This window comes from Ciconia boyciana, chromosome 8 (genome assembly GCF_034638445.1).
Source record: "Ciconia boyciana chromosome 8, ASM3463844v1, whole genome shotgun sequence".
NCBI classification, from domain to species: Eukaryota; Metazoa; Chordata; class Aves; order Ciconiiformes; family Ciconiidae; genus Ciconia; species Ciconia boyciana.
Genome location: NC_132941.1, coordinates 14,280,808 through 14,300,970, shown reverse-complemented (window position 1 = coordinate 14,300,970; position 20,163 = coordinate 14,280,808). Strand labels below are relative to the sequence as shown.

Sequence of the window (20,163 nt, the reverse complement as noted above, 5' to 3'; positions counted from 1 at the left end):
AGCTGTCCGCATATAAAGCCCCACATGCTTTAACCGGGTGCTGGGGGTCACTGAGGCGAGCGGAGCACCTCAGCTGTGCCTACGGCGGGGAACCGCCTTCCTCCCCCACGGAGCAGGGCCGTGCCCGGGTGGGACAGGCCCAGGATCCGGGCCGCGCCGCTTCCCCCACGCCTCGGGGGCGGACCGCGGCGCCGCGGCCACCTGCCCCCTGCGGAACCTGCTGCACCACGTCTCTCCCCGCCGGCGGCTCGGAGCGGCGGCGGCTCTGCCCCCATGGCGCTGGCCGAGCTCTACACCCAGGTGAGCGGGGCAGGGAGCGGCCCTGAGGAGAACTGGACCGCCATGGCAGGGCCGGCGCCTGAGGGGAGGCGGGGGCGCCTTCTCCCGCGCCCGCTGAGGGGGCGACGGCCGCCCCGCGAGGGGAAGGAGGAGGAAAGGGGTGACCAGGCCGGGCGAGTAATGCCAGACTCGCCGGAGCGTGCTTGTGCTTTCTGTGCTTTCTGTGCTTTCTGGGGTTGCGGCGGCGGTGCATGAAAATGTTGAGCCACTTGGGTTACAGACGAGTTCGCTGGTTTGGACCTGACGGAGGGAACGTGTCCCCTGTGTGTGAGGGTGCATCACCTGTATCAGACAGCTGAGCTAAGGCACATCTGAGCGGCTACAAAATCCCAGGGCAGCATGGGAAAATACTTCTTTTTGAGAGAAATACTTCTTTTTTGAGACTTTTTGGTCTTTAGGTGTAGGTCTCTGATGTGCTAGCCAGCTATTAGACAATTTTAAAGTTTAACAGCACTTCCCTGGCCACTTAGTCGTGGAGTGCTCGCTCTTTTTGTTATGCAAATATTGAATATGTTTGGCAGAACTTGGCACTAAAAGATTCTGGCTCCTTAATGCACCTGCTGTATTTTTTGCACAATTTTTCCCACTTTTCCTGTAGTCACTAGAGTGTTGTGACGTATAACTTGTTTGCTTAGCTTTAAATAACAAAATTAACATGCATATGTTACTAATTTATAAGCCTGTATCTCTTCTATCACAAAAGCAGCTGTCATAATAAACAGCATAATAAGGCATATTTAGCCTTATGCTGTGCTGGTATTTATTCATTTGTTGTGTTAGTACCACACTCTGAGCAGCTGAAAGACCAAATGGGCTTTTTAATCAGGAATGGTGTTAGGCAGGTGAAGGGGAGGAAGGAGTGCGGGTGTAACTTGATACGAAAATGAGCAAACTCTCTTCTGTTTACTTGTAAGGCAGGGTTTGGAGAAAGCGAGCTTTGGTAGGCTGGGTACATTTGCCAATGGAGGCTCCTGGAACTGCAGGGACCTTTTCTGAAGAATCAGTAATTTGATCACGTGCTTTTTCCTCCCTTTCTTGTCCATGACCTGGTGGTGCAGTTCACCTTCTTACATGGGAACACGCTATGTGCCCCTGAGGCTATTTGATGGTGATATTCCTGACTCACATAGAATAAGAGCAAATAAAGAATTCAGTTTAACAGCTGTGAATAGATAAGTATTTTTTATAAGCCAGGAAATCAGTGTAGTGTAGGAATGACACAAAAGTGAATTTAAACTTAGATACACATGGAAAAAGCACAGTTAAAACTTATTTCATTTAGCCATGTCTTTCATTTGCCCATTAAATAGATATTTGTGAAGCTGGGGTTTTTTCCCTTTGGTTGGATAGATGAAAACATTGTCATCATGGTGGTTTGGGGTTGTTTAGAAAAGGTCTTTGTGATTTTGGATGTTGCGTGAAAAAATTCCATCATGCTGAAGGCATCAGCAAAGAGGTATCATGAAAGTGGCTGAGATTTTGATTAGTGGTTCATCACCGGACATGCACGCCAGGTTGGCGTATGGTTGACCAGAAAGGTCAATCTCCATCCTTAGAGATACTGAAAACTCAGCTAGAGAGGTCACTGAGCAACCCAAGCTAACTTGCAGGACATCCCTGCGAAAGTCCCCCTTACCCTAAATTGTTTGGTGTTGATCCTCAGGGGTTAGAGTTGAGAAAGATACTGTTGAGGTACAGTGCAGTTTGTAGGGACATCTGTAGGCACTCACTGTTGGCGGTGTGTTCAGTGGGGTTCTTGGGGTGGAGACCCTCACGTTCTGAGGATCGACTGGAGCTTCTAGGGCTTCCTCCAAATTAGAGAGGAAGAAAGTAATTTGTGCCAAAAACAACAGTTGCAACACCAAAGTGAGAAGGTGTATGAGTCTCCAGGGTATCTGTGGGTATGCTAACACTTCATTAAATCTTTGACTAATGTTGATTTTTCAAATAAGCAGCTGCAGCAGTTCTCACGGGTTTATTTAAACACAGTTGGTTTAAACTGACCATGAATATAGCTAAGGTAGGGGAATGCAATGAAGGGTTCTGGCTATCAAAACAGAAAGATGCTGGAAGAAGATTATATGGCATGGTTGCTTGTGCAAGTAGGGACTGAATAGTTCTGTGCTCTCTAGTGTTACTTTATCACAAATGAGAGGGGACCTGGCCCATAAGAAACTAGTACTAGCATGTACTGGTGATTTTCAGGCTTTTTTTCTGACATCACTGTCTTTCCTCCTGTCCTGTCCTTATACCCAAATATAGTCTTCAATGTTATCTTCATTGCCATCTGAGATACATGCTATATGGAATAAAAAATATTTTGCACCAAGGTTTAAGGAAGATGGTGACGTGTCAGAAGTGATCTCAAACTGCAAATCCCTCAACAGAAGTGATTTCAATGTTACTAAAACCAGTATCTATTAATGCATAGTTGAAGCATTAGGGAGGCTTTAGGGATGATGCCGCTTTGCTAAACCCTGGCAGGACGAGAAAGACACACTCCACATCAGTGAAGAAATTCCCGACTTACTGAGATTGCCAGCTATGTTGTGTCCTTTTAAGGAATGCTGTTTCCCATAGCTTCTAGGGTGTTTCCTATAGCTTCTAGGGCAGAGCATTTAAAGATATTGCTAATGCTTCAGCATTTTAACTTCAGCATAGGAGAACTAGATGGTTTGAACAGCATACTTTACATTCAAACATTTATGCTTCAGAAGGTTAGAGGTAATTCTGTTGTTTCAGTTCTTCAAATACCTGAAAGAAAATTACAATTCATCTGCTTCTGTTGGAAGTAAGTGCTTTCAGGAAGGATGTTTTCTTCCTGAGCAGAGCTGAAGTACCTTACTGGGACTGAGCTCAGCTAAGCCAGCTGATTGCTTGTAAAGAAAGAAACCTGTTGGTAGTCTTTGAAGTTTGCCCTAGAACAGGGGAAGATGTTGTTTGGAGGTTGTACTAGAGTCCCCTTAGAAGAAAGGTAACTGTGCACAGTCTTTCTTGTGGATACATCTGTGCCCATGGCAAAATGCTTTCTAAGTTCAGTATCCCATATTTGAATTCAGGGAAGTGATTGTCTAAATTCTGCTAAGTGGGATGCTTTTTCTGGTACTTGCTCATTTGAAATCTCCTAGAAATCAGGGCTCTGCCTTAAGTGTTGTTTTATTCTCCTTGTTCAGTGTTAGAGGGTTTGAAGAGCCTGGCAACAATCTGGCCCTTGTTCAGAGTCCTGCACTCTGTTGTTCCGCAGACTTCACACTAAACAGGAGTAGAACAAGTGTGTCTGAGATTAATGACTCTGCCCTCATTTTTTTTCTTACATGAAGAATAACTAAAACACAAAAATATAGCCCTCTGAAAGGGTCAGAGCTAATAATAATCCCAAAAAGTCCTGGCATCCAGTTCAGCTTTTAGGTTGCACTTGACATTTGAAAACTATCTTTTTATGCTAGTCTGGTATTATGATAATAGCTAAGCTAACTATTATCTTGTTTTTCTGTTGTAGTACAATAGGGTTTGGATCCCTGATGATGAAGAAGTTTGGCAGTCTGCAGAAATCACAAAAAACTACAAAGCTGGAGACTGTTTTCTCCATGTGCAATTAGAAGATGGAACTGTAAGGAGAAAAGCCTTAATTATTGTGGGGTTTGCTGAGATATGTTTATGTAGAAACATAGGACTCGCCCTTACAGGATCTAAATGACTTGTCCATATTTTCTTTTATGCCAACCCTGCAGTGACCAGAGTTTTATCATATTGAAATTTGTACAGTAAACAGCTGTTACCTAAAAATATGAAGAGTGACGTTCTACTATCTGTATCACATTAGTATAGAACACATACCTTGAAGAAGAAAGATCACTTACTTCACTTTTGAAACAAGCACTGAAACTCATCTTAAGTACATCGGAAGTGCAAGACAGGCATAATTATCTCTCGCAGAGCTAGCTGTTGCTGTTTTTCCCTAAAGTTGTTGCTTTATGTAAGATCTGTTAATTTTAGTATCTGAGTTCTTTACAGATTTAATATTTTGAAAACAGTATTTCTGCATTTCTGTTCTATAAAGACAAGTATTAAACGTATGATTAAATGGATTTGTTGAAAGAAACAGAATTGAGTTTTAAATTTTGTATAAAGAAAACTGAAGGGTTGCAAGTAAGGGTAGTTTTAGAGCTGCCTTAAGTTCTGACCAGGTGTTTACTTTCATTCACTTGCAGCTGGTCTACCATTTTAATCTGTACTTGAAATATGCATGTGCTTAGAGAGCTAAACACGTTCCTCATTTTTACAGATTTCAATACAAAATATTGTAAATAAAGAGAATGTAGCTTTCTTTTTAATAAACAACAAAGGGACCCGTCTTACTTTCATGATCTCCAGGTCCCTTAAGTTCAGTGAGATGTATGGAACCGATGAAATACAAGATCAGACAGGGCTCCATCAACCCTGTAACTTTGTGTAAAGGTAGAACATCAATTTGTGTTTATTCAAAAATGCATTTTATGATATTTCAAGTCACTTTTGTTGACAGGAACTGAATTACCCTGTTGGTCCAGCTGCTTTGCCACCCCTACGAAATCCTGACATACTTGTTGGTGAAAACGATCTCACTGCACTTAGTTATCTCCATGAACCAGCTGTTCTACACAATCTTAAAGTTCGTTTTGTGGAGTCTAAGCTTATCTACACCTATAGTGGTAAGCAAAGTCAAATGCAAGGTTTAAAAAAAATTCTTAAAAAAAAAAAATAATAATCTTGGGTTAGTTTGCAATATGATGTGAGTAATATTTTCCTCAAGTGTATTTTAACTCATTCAAGTTTTTGTATGAGTATAGACTTGTTTGTTGATCAGGATCTCCTACCTAGTTTAGAAAACACTGCAACTTTGTATCAGTTTAATTGTTGTTGCCAGTTTTTATTGACCTAACCTATGTTTTATTTTGTTTTGTACACTTGGTTGTAGGAATAATTTTGGTTGCAATAAACCCCTATAAACAGTTGCCAATATATGGAGATGCTATTATCCATGCGTATAGTGGGCAAAACATGGGGGACATGGATCCACATATATTTGCTGTGGCAGAAGAAGCATACAAGCAAATGGCAAGGTTCGGTATGTTGTTTAATGTCCATAAATAACACGTGAAGTCTAGTGGCAGTCAGTGTTAACTGTAATTTAATTTAACTGTGTATGTGCCACTGGCTATTAAGAATACCTTTGAATGGGTAACAACTAGAGGCGGAGTAATTCCTTAACCAGCTGAGGAATTTCTAGAACTTATAATTGTTTTCATTCTTCATGAGGGACAAAACGCTGTCTTAGCTGAGTGAATAGCAATGACATCAGCCTAGAGGTTACAGCCAACAAGGAGTAAAAGAGAAGAACAGATGAAAGTTGGAACTGATATGAGAGTTGACCACAGTTGTGTTTTCTTACATTTGTTTCATATGTATAATTCTTACATTTATAGGTGCATTTTAGGCATGTCTAATTTAAACTGTCTGATTATTTGGTTTTAGAAATAACAAAAATCAGTCTATTATAGTCAGTGGAGAATCAGGAGCTGGAAAGACTGTGTCTGCAAGATACACTATGAGATACTTTGCTACTGTGAGTAAGTCAAGCAGCAATGCACATGTGGAGGATAAAGTACTGGCATCCAATCCAATAACCGAGGTAAGTTTCAGAGAGTATCTGTCAAGTTTGTACTCATCAAGGAAAGAATTCTGAGAGCTACTGAACATCTTTGTTTGAAATTTTTAGGGATGTTTTAGCTGCCTGAGTTAGATATCTAAATTAGAAGTTTAACCTCTGAATGTTACTGGCAGAAAGAGGCAGTCAGCTTCAGGAGCACCCAGGTTCTGCCTAATTTACCAGTGGCCCTTTGGAGGCACTAGTTTGCTTCCAGAGTTTTATCTGACCACATCCTGTTAATTAGATGATGGGAAAACAATATTGAACAAGTTATTTGTTTGGTTTTACGAATTGCAGTAGAAAATGGTTAAGGTTCCTTATGGTGGGAGAATGTCGTTTCTCTAATTCTCAGTTTATGTAGTGTTATACTGTTTGACTTGAGGCTTATTTTCAAATTTGGGCCTCAAAATATAAATCTCATACCTCAATGTTGAGGTTGTTCCTTGAGCACCTGAGATTTCAGGAACTTGTAGTTAAATCATATTTTGAGAAAGTTAATCTTATGAAAGATGCTAGTAAAACAAATCCTAAAAGTTTATTATTTTCATAGGCTGTTGGCAATGCAAAAACCACGCGGAATGATAATAGCAGTCGATTTGGAAAATACACTGAAATCAGTTTTGATCAGAGTTACCAAATCATTGGAGCTAACATGAGAACATACTTGCTTGAGAAATCCAGAGTTGTTTTTCAGGTGGGTCAAATAAAGTTAAAAGCAGTCAATGTCAGTATGGCTACTAATGTACTATCCTTTACTAGTTTCATATAGAAAATGTTATGTGAATTTCTGAATAGTATGTCTAATCAGCATTTGATTTATTTTTTTAATAGGAGCTAATCTTTTTTATAATAAGAAACTAATTTATTCCGTGTTCTTCCTTATGTTAAGTGGAGGATGTATCTCGGGGACAATTCCCTGAGACAAGTGCAAGAAGTATGTGAGAAATCTGTGGCTTTCAGTCACAATAGTAACATGTGCCAATTGTATCTGTAAAGGAACAGCATATATAGGGCAGAGGGAGTCTCAGTAGAAAACTGGCTGAAAATTTATAACGCCAGGGCTTATTGCATGTGACTCATTACAGTGTCAGAGCATAATTGTGATAATCAAATAAAGAAAGCATTTAATTTTATAAAACTTTTTATGAAGTTTTGTTTTTTAGTGGTATTGTAACTTTGTAAGTACTATGAAAAATACTTCTATATATCTGCTTAGAAGGATGGTTTGGAAATAGAGAGTTTTTTGAGTTACCACAGGGCAGCATTTCAGCTGGCACTCCTACCCAGTTGTTCATTACAGTATTTGTCAGTTCTTATTAGTAGCTGGTTGTTCAGGCTGAAAAAATTGTTAGAGTAACAGCCTTGGGGAAAGAACTCAGCATATCGGTAATGGAAATAAAGTATACTTGAAATTTATCATTTTCAAAGCTCTTGTTGAAGTCTAAGATGTGCCATTTTAATATTGGGCAATTTCTTTGCCAAACTATGTTGCAGCAGAATTTAGCCTTCAAGTATCATTATCTCTTTACAGTAGTGTTGAATATTGAATGCTTTTCTGTTTGTTTGTTGTTTTGGTTTGTTGTTTTTTTTTTCTTTCTGTAATGGTATTCTTTGCTTTAATTTACAGTCAGAGAATGAGAGAAACTACCATGTATTTTATCAGTTGTGTGCATCTGCTATGCAACCTGAATTTAAGCATCTTAAATTGGGTACGTCTCAAGAAAATAACATACTCTCCATTTTTGCAGTGCATTATTTTGGAGATTGGATTTTCAAATGCTAGGATGTTAAGTGCTTTATAGCATAAATCTCACAGACTTACGATGGGACTTGCATTTTTAAGTCATTTGGCTATTAATCCTGCTTGTATTGAACTTGGTAGCAAATCCCTAATAACTTGAATAGTGCATAATCAAATACCGAAGTGTGTTTGAAAATCTTATTCTAATACTTTCTGTAGTGACGGATACTATAATGACAGTTTAGGGGCTTGATTAATTTATATACAAAGAAGGTTTAATGCCACATGGGAGAAGCAGACCTTAGGTATATGTTTACTCAGTCTTCATTCCTGTTTGTTTGTTAGATCAAGTATTAAGATTGCTAGGAATTATGAATACTAATTTTTGTCAGCTTAACTGAGTTAGGCACATGGATTTTCCTCAGAAAAAGAGCACCTCCAGCTCATTGCTGAAGAGCTGTCATCTGACAGCACCTTTAATTTTCTGGTGTTACAAGAGTCTTTAACAAGTGGCTATCCCCATTCCTGAATTTGCCAGCATTACAAGTTTTGCTTCTTATCTATAGGAAGTGCAGAAGAATTTAACTACACAAGAATGGGTGGCAGCACAGTAATAGAAGGAGTTGATGACAGAGCAAATATGGTGGAGACTCAGAAGACATTTGCCTTACTGGGTAAATTCTTGGGGATACCTTTTCAATAGATTTAAAAATTGTTTGGTTTTTTCTTTTTCTGAAATAGGTAAAGGTGGATTGTTTCTAAAATGTCCAAAACGCTAGTAGTAATTACCAAAATAATTTATTTCATAGCTTATCCATTGCACTGTTGGTCTGTTTTAAAAGTACTAGGCAAGAGCAAATGGCTGTTAGCGATTGGTGTTCGTTGTTAATGGTCAAAATCACTAAGGGCTGGAGTCTTCTTGGCCCTTAAGCTAACATGATGTGACAGAAGTGGAATTGGAAGCTTCTTTGCCTGTATATGGCTTATGTGAAAGCAAAATTGGACTTGAGCTGGCATTTTGGGAGGTACAGGAATTTATGCCTAATCTCTCATCGGATCAGACAGGCAGAAAGTAGGCAGAACCAAGACTTTGCATAGTAGTCTGCAGAGATACTATACAATTCTTGGCTACGCAGCAAAACAAGTAATCCAGCGTTGTGCTATTTTACTTAATTGTACTGTTTCTGAGTATTTAAAATAATAAAGAATTGGGTTTTTTTTAGGTCTGAAGGGGGATTTTCAGATGGATGTTTTTAAAATACTGTCAGCAATCCTACACTTAGGCAATGTGGAAATAACAGCTGTTGGACATGAAAGATCATCCATCAGTGTAAGGAAATAGCTCATTCAGATACCAACATTTTCTTTTATATTCTATGCCAAAAATCCTTTAGCAATAGTTTTTCTCATATCTGGGGCTCAGAGCAGCATTAACTCTGGTATACTAAACTTGAGAGATTTCTCCATCTTCATCTGTATATAATCACAGCAAGTGTTTATGCAAATCCTGTTTTGTGCCCAACCTCAGAAAGTCTGAACAAAAGGCAAAATGTGGCTAAGAGAACCCCATATCCAATTGATCCACAGCTGTTGGAAAAGCCATGTGGGACTATCTGCCAGGATACAGGAAACAGAGCATTCTCAAAGCTGCTCAGAATGTGTCCCAGGAGACTATGCAAGTCTAAAAAGCAAGGACACCTAAACACAGGCTAAAGTAACTTTTTCTTTCAGTCTTTCATCTCATCCAGTCTAAGTTTTTCTCTCCTATATCAGGAGCTCTATCCAGTATTATTTGCTTTAGCTCTTCTCGATATTTTGTCAGACGAAGAAGTGAACAGAGCCCCTTGTCTATGTAAAAATAAAAGTCATAGTTTAATGTCAGTGGTGCCAGGATTTCACTGTCTAGACAGCAGTTAAAGTATTAAATGTGATCTAATATTATTTATTTATCTTCTTCAAAGCTAGAAGATAAACATCTCAATATATTCTGTGAACTTCTGGATTTAGACTGTGACAAAATGGCACAATGGTTGTGCCACCGAAAGATTATCACTACCTCAGAGACTGTAATAAAGCCAATGACAAGAGCTCAGGCTGTTAATGGAAGAGATGCTCTGGCAAAGAAGATCTATTCTCATTTATTTGACTTTATTGTGGAAAGAATTAACCAAGCTTTGCAGTTCCCTGGCAAACAACATACTTTTATTGGTGTTTTGGACATTTATGGGTAAGAATGTCTCTGGAAACAAATTTACTTGAAGTTGTGCCTTTTCTTTGGAGTTGATAAGTCACTTTTCAATTTGTGCTGCTGATGAATTTGGAGAGATTTGTTTTACTGAAAGGTCATAGTCATGTAAGTTCTTTAGCATCCAGAGTAGTGGAAATGCTCAGCAACTGTAAATATTAGCATTTTTTTGTGAATGAGGTTTAAATTTAACTTTTAAGATGATACTTTTAGATTTAACTCTGGAATTTTTTTAGCTGTGTTATTTCTGGTAACATTAACTTCTAGAGAAGTTTTGAAATGCCTTAGCATCTTCATTAGTCTTATGGCTATTTAATTTTCTTAGAAATATTAGGATAGCTCCAAAGACTTACAAGGATAGTACCATTTGCATTTAAATGACAAGGGATTTTTTTTTTACTTATTTGACATGTGTTTCAGCTTTGAAACGTTTGATGTGAACAGTTTTGAACAATTTTGCATCAATTATGCTAATGAAAAACTGCAGCAGCAATTTAACCTGGTATGTTTTTTTATTTGTTACAGTTCTTTATATTGTTTTGCTTCAGTTTTGAGATTATCAATAATGGATATTAGCAAATGCTATTTGTATTTGAGTAATGGATATTTCTGGATAATGGCTATCCAGTAATAGATAAAAGTATTTTATTTTTATATATACACATACACACACATATATATAAAAAAATGAAAATTTCTGAGTTTTTCTTACAAGACAGACATGTAGTAGAAACAAAATATTTATATATTTTGTAGTATATCTTATATATACAATCACACACATGCATGTGCACACATTGTATATATTTTCTTCCTTAATTGTAACCTTACATCTTCATAATTTTCACATATCTAGCATGTCTTTAAACTTGAACAAGAAGAATATATGAAGGAAGATATCCCATGGACTTTAATAGACTTCTATGACAACCAGCCTGTCATTGACCTTATTGAAGCTAAAATGGGAATTTTAGAACTTCTGGATGAAGAGTGCTTGGTAATTTAAAAGTTCTTGTATTTATGAGCTCATTAAAAACTATATAGATTTTTACATGTTGGGCTTGTAATCCATATTTTGCCCTTTAAATGGGAAGTAGAGCATTTTCCTCATAAAAGGAACATTAATGTTTGCCCTCTATTTGTTAGTTTTGATGGTAAGCCACTTAGTCCATTTTTCTCTTATAAAATTAAGAACCTAAAACTAGATTCTTACCTAGAAGCTAACCCAGCAACTAGATTTCTTCACTGTGAGGGTAGTGCAGTGCTAGAATAGGTTAAGCAGAGGTGCGGTAGGATCCTCATCCTTGGATACTTCCTGGATTTGAGTTCAAACGGCAGCTTGATCTAGTGTTGGTGGTAGCCTTGCTCCGAGCAGGAATTTGGACTACCCAGGCTCCAGGGGTCTCTTCCACCAATATTTCTACAGTTCAGTTATTCCATGAATCACTAATTTTGATACAAAAAACAGTCTTCCTTTCCTTTTTTGTAAGTTCTTGTCAAATGCATCAAACCTATGTCTTTGCTTTTTCTTCTTCAGCCTTACTATTTTTTTCTCTGTGCTCACTCCTGACTGTAGCAATTCCTGAATGTATATGTTTTTCTTCTACAGACATATGTAGTTTCCTTAGGCTTCTGAACCTATTGAAGTAGCTTTGTCAGTGAAGAACAGGGCAGGGAAAGGTGAGCCCTGTTAAAATGGTCTCCAAAAGGTGTTTTGGTGATATTGGCAGGTCATACTTCTCAGAAGCCAAACCATGGAGTAATATGGAAGAAATTAGGCAATATTCCCTAAGTCATTAGCTTACCTGTTATTCTGCTCATTAGCATTCTGAGAGATCAGGTTGTCCCTGATTGCAGGTAGCATCCTCTTAGGACAAAATGATTTATGACTCATCAGAGATTTAACTGTAGTCAGCAAATTTGTGGATTAATACGACCTTCTTTCTTAAAATGATTTGCTACAGGGAGCCACTGGCTAGTCTGAAAAGACAAAAACTGATTGTTATCAGGCCTTGTAACTCACTGAAGATGTTTCATTCAGACAGTATTTATTGATAGTAAGCAGTTTTGCTGTTTTTAACAGTCCAACAGAGTTTTGTTAAAGAGATTGCCCTTCTCATTTTTACAGTTACCTCATGGAACAGATGAAAACTGGCTTCAAAAGCTATATAATAATTTTGTCAATAAAAACGCACTCTTTGAAAAGCCAAGGATGTCAAACACGTCTTTCATCATTCAACACTTTGCTGATAAGGTAGAGTGTAAACAACCCAGTATTATTTCACCCTGTTTCTAGCAGTAGCTCATTCAGAAAAGAAACAAACTTAGGAAATAGAGAAAATATTAACCACACTTGTTTGGAACTTCTGTAGAATGGATCTTCAATAATAGTACTATTTATTTATTGGTAATGCTGCCCGTAGCATGCTATTTAAACATAAGAAGTGCTTAAGATAATGAATTTGAGAGTATAAAAATAAGTCATCAAGATAGAGAGGCAGAAAAAGAGTACAATGTGTAAATAAAATAGTTAAGATTGTAGTCTCTACACATTTTAGTCTGTTATTTACATTTCAAATGTAGTATTCCTTTTTTGGTATTTTGACTTGAAATCATAGAATAATGAAGAGAGGAGGAAAGAAGTTCCTAATGAAGGCAGAAGGAAATTGCAGTTGATAGTGGATTCTGACAGTTTGTCCTGCTTCTGAATTTGCAGTATGCCTGTATGTATGCTTGCCATAATGAAACTGGAAGAAGCAGAGTTTCAGGCATCATGTTTAAGACTAATAAAGAGCTGTTGGCCACCACAGCTTAGAGAGTAAAAATTATTGTTTTGCTAACTGTTCATGTATTGCTGAAAAGTTAATGATTTCACCTGTTTGCACAGGTAGAATATAAATGTGAAGGCTTTCTGGAAAAAAACAGAGATACGGTACATGAAGTATTGACTGAAATTTTGAAAGACAGCAAGGTTTGTGAACAATCAGTAATGATTAATTTTCTGAATACCTGATTTTACTGGAATTCATTCAGATCTGATTTAAAAAGTTTTGTTCTGATAAAAAGATTTTTTTAATAGGCTGAATCAATTAGTTTACTCTTAATTTTATTAATATTCTACAAGTGTGTATTTTTAATGACAAAATAACATACAAGATGGAAAAACACAGTATTCAACTTTTCCATATATGTGCATTTACTTTGCTAGTTATGTTAGTAATTTTTTGTTTTCTTAATATCTCCCTTGAAGAGCATTTTGGAATCCTTGCAACTGAACAATTCACTTATTTTATTTTTTTTTTTCCCTATAGTCATTATATGTAGCTTTGATAGGTAGTTTATCATTAACAGCTGCCTTTGTTTATTCTTCAAAAGAGATTAAGAGAATGCCAGGGCAGGGAAAACATCAGATGTCTTACATGTGCCTGCCACTTCCCATCTGCTTGAAGGCCCTGTCCATTTCAAGTCTACAGCCTTGAGACTTTAGGGTTACTATTAAGAAGCTAACTTAATCTGACCAAAAAACATACTCTTAACTTAAATATTGTGAAAATATTACGTTAAGTGGTCTTATTTTTAACTCTATTCTGTATTTATGTCCATGTTTGCTCATATTGAAATAGCTTTTGCAGGCCTACTTAACAGTTGTTGAATTTTGTCTGTGAAATGTGTAAGTGCTTCACAACAGACTCAGAATTGTTGCAACTGTTTCTTCAATTGTTGTTTGTTTGTGGTTTAAAGATCCGGTTCCAAGTCTTGTAATACCTGGCCTAAGCATTAAGATGGATGAGTTTTGCATTTTATGTTACAGTAAATGTAATTTTTATTTAAATGTTATTACAGTTACACAGTATTTAACTGTGATTCTTTCACCACACTTTTAGTTTCATCTGTGTGCAAATTTTTTTCAAGACAATCCAGTGTCCGTTTCACCTTTCAGTTCAACTATAAACATCAAATCTGCAAGACCTGTTCTCAAATCACCTAACAAACAACTCCGGATGACTGTTGGCAGTAAGGTACTACGTAACCATGCTATTCTGTGATGCTCATACTTTCAGGAAAGTGTACTGGGCAGTCTGAGACTACGGTGCTGTATTCTGTTACTATTCACGGTGGACTATGCAGTTTTCAGTACAGTAAGAGCCAGCCACAGTGCGGTGCTCCAGGTCTGGGTATAAGTAGGTGTGTTTAATTTATATATAGGAGGCTGTTAGGTACAGCAGGACTGTTAAATTTCCTGCGTTTAAGATCTAAACCCTAATAAAATCTCCCAGTGTCTAGCCAAAACCTAACAAAGAATTAAAAACCTAACATTTGACTTTTTCCTTAGCTGTAAATGTCTCATTAGCAAAACTGTTATGTCTGATATTTTCTAGTTCCGGAGTTCTTTGTCTTTACTTATGGTGACACTCAATGCAACCACCCCTCATTATGTACGATGCATAAAGCCAAATGATGAGAAGTTGCCTTTTGAGTAAGTATGTTAGTGGTGTTGAGCTGTTATATTACCTTTAAAATTAAGAGTATTTTTCTATTTCACATGTCAGCAAGCTAAATTCTTACTGTTGAACAACTTCCCATACAGAACATATTTTTCCTTTCAAGATAACTGAAGTAAAAAAATACTATCTTCCTACAAAAATAGAATAATTCAGTAATAGTTATTGATACCTTAAAAATTCTTTATTATCCTAAAATTTTTCAAGTCAGATATTAGTGTTTGTGTATTTGCCGTAACATTTTTCGGGTAAAGGTTGTCCACCTTTGATTTAAGCTGGTGGATATTTTGTTTAGGTGTGTTTGCTCTTGTACAGTATGGGTTAGCACCAATTCATATTTAAGGAATAAAAGCCACTACCATTTTCTTTGTGAACTTCACTTTTGTCCACAGAAATACTTAGAGGAGCTTTAGAAGTTAGAAAAGGTATGAGCAGTGTTGAACGTAGCCTTGGCTTTTTCCCCCAATTTTATATCATTTTAATGTTACAGTACAATCACATATGCCAGATAGTTTGCATAATTCCTATGTCTAGCTTGATAACGACTAACTGTAAGTGGGAGTTAACCTTGATGCCGCTATTGGTCTGGTTTGTGGGCAGACATGTGGAATCTAGTTTCAGTTATACAGCTTTTAGCTAGAAGGTAGTGTAATGACAAATGAAATAAAAGCTTTTGTCGTATCTGAGTAGGAGGGAAGAGGCAAAATTTTATTCTAAATTACTTTTTTTTAATGTGTTAGCTCATTTTCTTGAAGCCAGACAAAATCTGTCTGTGCAAAACATGTTATAAATGGCACTGTTTCACTATCACTACAGTGAGACCTCATTATTCTGTGTGATAGCAATGAGGGGGGAAATAGCTTGGATACTATAAAAACATGTCTGAATTAGACTAGAATAGTCTACCATAAGTTCGTGAAAGAACAATATAGTCATCTGTCAGCCACAGGGATCGCTTAGCTAGTACTGGATCGACACTGTAGTGTAGTTGCTCTGTGGGCATATCAGCTCTGGTCTAGAATTGGAAAGGGTCTTTCCATGTCTTGTGTTGATAATGTTGAACCGGATATTCATGAGTAAATCCTGTTTTATTCATAATCAGCGTGCTAAAGAGTGCCTAGAGGGAGTTATTTCCCAATGGACTGCTGAGGGAATTTATTTCTGTGTATGTTTTACGCTGAGAGTGGCATGATTCTTTGCCACTTGGTATATATGAGCTTTCACAGTTAATATTGAAAAGAAACAGGACTTTTTGTTAGAAAAAAATAAATGGTCTTCCTTTTGTTTTGAGGCAGAAAAAGAAAACCCAGATACTCCCTATCACATATTTAAAAAAAAAAAAAAGTAAGACACCGTATAAAAAGTAGGGAGCCCTGCATCCTATGGGCAGAAATAGAAATCCAGCTAGTAGAATGGTTATAATTATTATAGCATGCCAAACCCAGCAAAAATGTAAAATATAACTCTGCTTTTTTAGGTTTGATTCAAAAAGAGTGGCTCAGCAACTGCGAGCATGTGGTGTTTTGGAAACTATTCGGATTAGTGCACAGAGCTACCCATCCAGGTAGGGATAGCAGCGGGCCTCCATATGTCAAAATATACTTAAGTGTCTCTTAAATGAATTGCATTTACTAACTTTTAATTTTCCAGGTGGACTTACATTGAGTTTTTCAGCCGTTACAGCATTCTTATGACACAGCAGGAACTCTCCATAAATGATAAGAAGCAGATTTGCAAGATTGTTTTGCAGCGGCTAATCCAGGTTAGTTTGTATGCACTGACCCATTATGTGTTACAGCATCTATTATTAATAAAAGATCTCTTTTGCCAAGAGTAGTATCTCACTCCTCAAATAGGAAAGATATTTACGTTATTAATATCTTTCCTCATGTAGTGTGCTGCACATAGGCTTGTGAGTCAATAACCTTGTGTTGTAACATAGTCGTGATGTGGTTGTAGACAGGTGATTTAACCTGTCTGTGCTTAATATCTTCACTTGTAAAATGGAAGATATTCTACCTATATTTCATAAACCAGTGAACAGTAAATGGTATGCATTGTCAAGTATTAGAAGTTTACGCACACAAGAGAGCTTTTGATGGTGGAATGCAGCATATCGGAGAACTGTTCTAAAAATGTGCTATTTTGCATATTGCTCCTATTTGTTAGACAAGTCTGTAATGATGAGGCTGGTCTGAGTCAAGCCAGCGATTCAAGTCAGCATGTCAGGATTGAGTTCAGACTCAGGGATGTGTAAGACCAAACACAGGCATACTTGCAACATAGCTCCAGCACAGGCCAAGGGTGAGAGCCTGAGCTTAAAAGAGCCCTGAGTTTTTGCTCACACAGCTCACTGATTCAAGGCCAGACGTGCACCAAAAGGTAGTGTTGAGCCCAAGGAACCAGGCTTGTAGGAGGGGGTGAAGAGGTTGCTTTCAAGGCCTCAATGACAAGTCCAGATCCTCCCTTTAATTTGAGATCACTAGGGTGTGATTTTTGGATATAATTCTCTGGTTCTTTCCTGCTAAGTGGATTTTCCCCCCATCTACTCCTATCTACAAAGAAGGCAGAGAGGTTATTCTTATCTAGCAAGATCATGTCATTTCAGAAGAGTTTGCCTGAAGTGACAATTTATAAAAGGAACAAAGTGTCTGGTCTACAATAATAAACTAAAATCTTAATATACCTATTGTTTTCTTTTTCAGGATCGTAACCAATATCAGTTTGGGAGAACAAAAATTTTCTTCAGAGCAGGACAGGTTGCTTACTTAGAAAAACGGCGATCAGATAAACTGAGACACGCATGCATCATGATCCAAAAGAGTGTTCGAGGCTGGCTGCAGCGGAAGAAATTCCTTTGCATAAAACAAGCAGCTATTGTAATACAGCAGTATTTCCGGGGGCAGCGGACTGTACGGTACTTTTGGCTGATGAATGAATTTGCTCTTAGGGTGTGCCTGAAGGGATATAGACGGTCAAACTAATGCCCAACTAATTTGGAAGTGTAATTTTGTCCTGGTTTCGGCTGGGATAGAGTTAATTTTCTTCCTAGTAGCTGGTGTAGTGCTGTGTTTTGGATTTAGTATGAGAATAATGTGATTACACAACTGATGTTGCCAAGTAGTGCTTACACTAGTCAAGGACTTTTCAGCTTCCCATGCTCTGCCAGGTGCACAAGAAGCTGGGAAGGGGCACAGCCAGGACAGCTGACCCAAACTGACCAAAGGGATATTCCATACCATATGACATCATGCTCAGTATATAAACTGGGAGAGTTGGCTGGGGATTAGTGATCATTGCTCGGGGACGGGCTGGGCATCGGTCAGTGGGTGGTGAGCAATTGCATTGTGCATCTTTTTATTATTATTATTATTTTCTCTTCCTCTGCTGTCCTATTAAACTGTCTTTATCTCAACCCATGGGTTTTACTTTTTCTCTGATTCTCTCCCCCATCCCACCGGGGTGGGGGGAGGGTGAGCTTAGTTGAGTTAGGTGAGCTGTGTGGTGCTTAGTTGCTGACTGGGTTTAAACCACAACAAATTTTTATGGAAGAGCAATTCAGATTGTATTTTCATTTCCTCTTGATTGTAATTGTGGACTTGAAAAAGTTGAAGTTATTCAGCTGATATGAAGAAAGTACTCTAGCAGATTTCAAATGTTGTCTGCTGGATTCCTGAGAGGCCTGTCTACCTGTAGGCTCAGTCCTTAGCTAATGATGAGTGATGCAGTTGTTGGCTTGGGCTTACTGCTTAGCTTCAGAGCCAGAGAAGAAATCAGGTAGCAGAAAGGAAAAGCAATTTATACAAGGGTCTGCAAATTAGTGTGTACAAATTATTATGAGGAATTATGCAGCAGAGAAACCGCACCAGTCATTCACAGAGCAGACAGAGAGGAAGATGGCTCTATTGTAGGCTTTGAAATTTTCAGAAAGAGACCATCAGAACAACTGCTTGTGGAACAGACTTCAAAGACTGTGATTAATTCCCTCCCTTTCACTTTGATGGAAGAAAAAGCTGTGTTTTAGATAGTGGATGCCTGTTTTCAATATCTTCTCTTTTTGTGTGTGTTATTTGGCTGATCAAGGGAATGAGCATGAGAAATCTAATGTGACCTAAGTAAACTTTGTCTTTTGAATTAAGGCAAGCTATAACCGCAAGAACTCTGAAGCAAACATGGGCAGCTATAATTATTCAGAAACACTGTCGGGGTTACCTGGTCCGTAGACTTTGCCAGCTCATCCATGTGGCTGCTGTAACAATTCAAGCCTATACCAGAGGATTTCTAGCAAGAAAAAAATATCAGAAGGTACAGCCTATCAAAAATTTTATTTCAGAAACTGGAAACAGCTATTGCTCTCTAAGAAAGATGGAGACAAGGGCAATGATCCCTAACACTTGACCTTTGGCATGTCTGCTTCTCATATCTTCTACTCTATTTTTATATTGTTACTATAACAACACTGATACACAGTAGCTTAGATGTAATCTCTGAGCTACCAAGAACTCTGTCTGGTTTATACTTGATGCAGATCATTTAGTGTGATTACTACGGTGGATCAAGTGTGTCTGCAGTCCGGGTATTTCAGTGTTTTGATACTTCTGTGAGAAGCATTGTCATTAACAGTGTATGTAGATTCACATAATGTTTTAATTTATGCTGATTGAGCCATAATTACAGATAGATGTTAATATTTTATTTTAAAGATGCTTGAAGAACACAACGCTGTGATCCTTCAGAAATATGCCCGTGCATGGCTTGCCAGGCGCAGATTTCAGAATATTCGGCGGTTTGTATTGAATATTCAGCTTTCATATAGAGTTCAGCAACTGCAGAAAAAGATAGAAGAACAAGTGAGTGACACCAGTCAGTTTATGATTTGTACTAATTTTTTTATCACATCTGCTTTATTCAGAGCTCTCATGTTGACTAGAGGCTTACGTGAATTACAATATCCATATTTTACTTCACAAGACAGGATAATATGTAAAGGATATGGTCCTTTATAATAAACCACTAGTATTCTTCCTACATCTAGGGTAGGAAGAATCATGCAGGGCTTCCTTATATTTTTTGGTTAGTTTTGCCAATGAGAAGAGTCTGCCATGAACATTTTTTTTTTTACTGTTTCTTAAGTAGTCTGTCCAGTCTCTGGATGGGATTACTTGTATTAGGATGAAGGATGTGTGAGATACTGCTCTGGTGCAACATATTTAGTAACTTTTGGGAAATCCATATTATGTTTATTTTGCAGCTTATTTTTGAGAGCCACACCAGCCAAATCATCTTTAAGATGGTAGCTTTAATCTAATTGGTGGAAACAATCCTTGGTTGAAATATCATGAGTGATGTGGGATGGTGAGCAGAAATAGGTCAGGTGCTTCCTTCAGAATTCTGTTAAACAGTTTCAGTTGTGTATTTTTGGTTTTCTTTTAACCTGTCTTGCTCATTGTAGAGTAGAGAAAATCATGGTTTGCTGGAACGATTGACCAATCTGGCTTCAACTCATATGAATGACATGGATACAATTCAGAAACTTGAATTAGATCTTGAAAAGTTAACTGCTCAAAAGAGAACATATGAAGAGAAAGGGAAAAAATATAGAGAGGACAGTGAACAGGTAAATTTTATTTGCCATCTGGGTGCTTTT

The 20,163-nt window shown here is 37.8% G+C and overlaps 1 protein-coding gene across 1 annotated transcript in view; it reads left to right on the top strand.

Moving 5' to 3' along the window:
* Nucleotides 1–273: 273 nt before the first annotated feature.
* The window catches only part of MYO5C (myosin VC), a 37,602-nt gene continuing 17,712 nt past the window's right edge, over nucleotides 274–20,163 (top strand). The window contains exons 1-22 of the mRNA XM_072870286.1: nucleotides 274–300; nucleotides 3,839–3,949; nucleotides 4,865–5,030; nucleotides 5,297–5,441; nucleotides 5,854–6,010; nucleotides 6,579–6,722; nucleotides 7,656–7,737; nucleotides 8,336–8,443; nucleotides 8,993–9,099; nucleotides 9,731–9,996; nucleotides 10,435–10,516; nucleotides 10,871–11,011; nucleotides 12,143–12,268; nucleotides 12,902–12,985; nucleotides 13,899–14,033; nucleotides 14,394–14,491; nucleotides 15,994–16,080; nucleotides 16,167–16,278; nucleotides 17,222–17,433; nucleotides 18,656–18,821; nucleotides 19,220–19,366; nucleotides 19,969–20,133. Of these exons, the coding sequence (XP_072726387.1) occupies nucleotides 274–300; nucleotides 3,839–3,949; nucleotides 4,865–5,030; nucleotides 5,297–5,441; nucleotides 5,854–6,010; nucleotides 6,579–6,722; nucleotides 7,656–7,737; nucleotides 8,336–8,443; nucleotides 8,993–9,099; nucleotides 9,731–9,996; nucleotides 10,435–10,516; nucleotides 10,871–11,011; nucleotides 12,143–12,268; nucleotides 12,902–12,985; nucleotides 13,899–14,033; nucleotides 14,394–14,491; nucleotides 15,994–16,080; nucleotides 16,167–16,278; nucleotides 17,222–17,433; nucleotides 18,656–18,821; nucleotides 19,220–19,366; nucleotides 19,969–20,133 (2,868 nt within the window). The remainder of the gene's footprint in view (nucleotides 301–3,838; nucleotides 3,950–4,864; nucleotides 5,031–5,296; nucleotides 5,442–5,853; nucleotides 6,011–6,578; nucleotides 6,723–7,655; nucleotides 7,738–8,335; nucleotides 8,444–8,992; nucleotides 9,100–9,730; nucleotides 9,997–10,434; nucleotides 10,517–10,870; nucleotides 11,012–12,142; nucleotides 12,269–12,901; nucleotides 12,986–13,898; nucleotides 14,034–14,393; nucleotides 14,492–15,993; nucleotides 16,081–16,166; nucleotides 16,279–17,221; nucleotides 17,434–18,655; nucleotides 18,822–19,219; nucleotides 19,367–19,968; nucleotides 20,134–20,163) is intronic.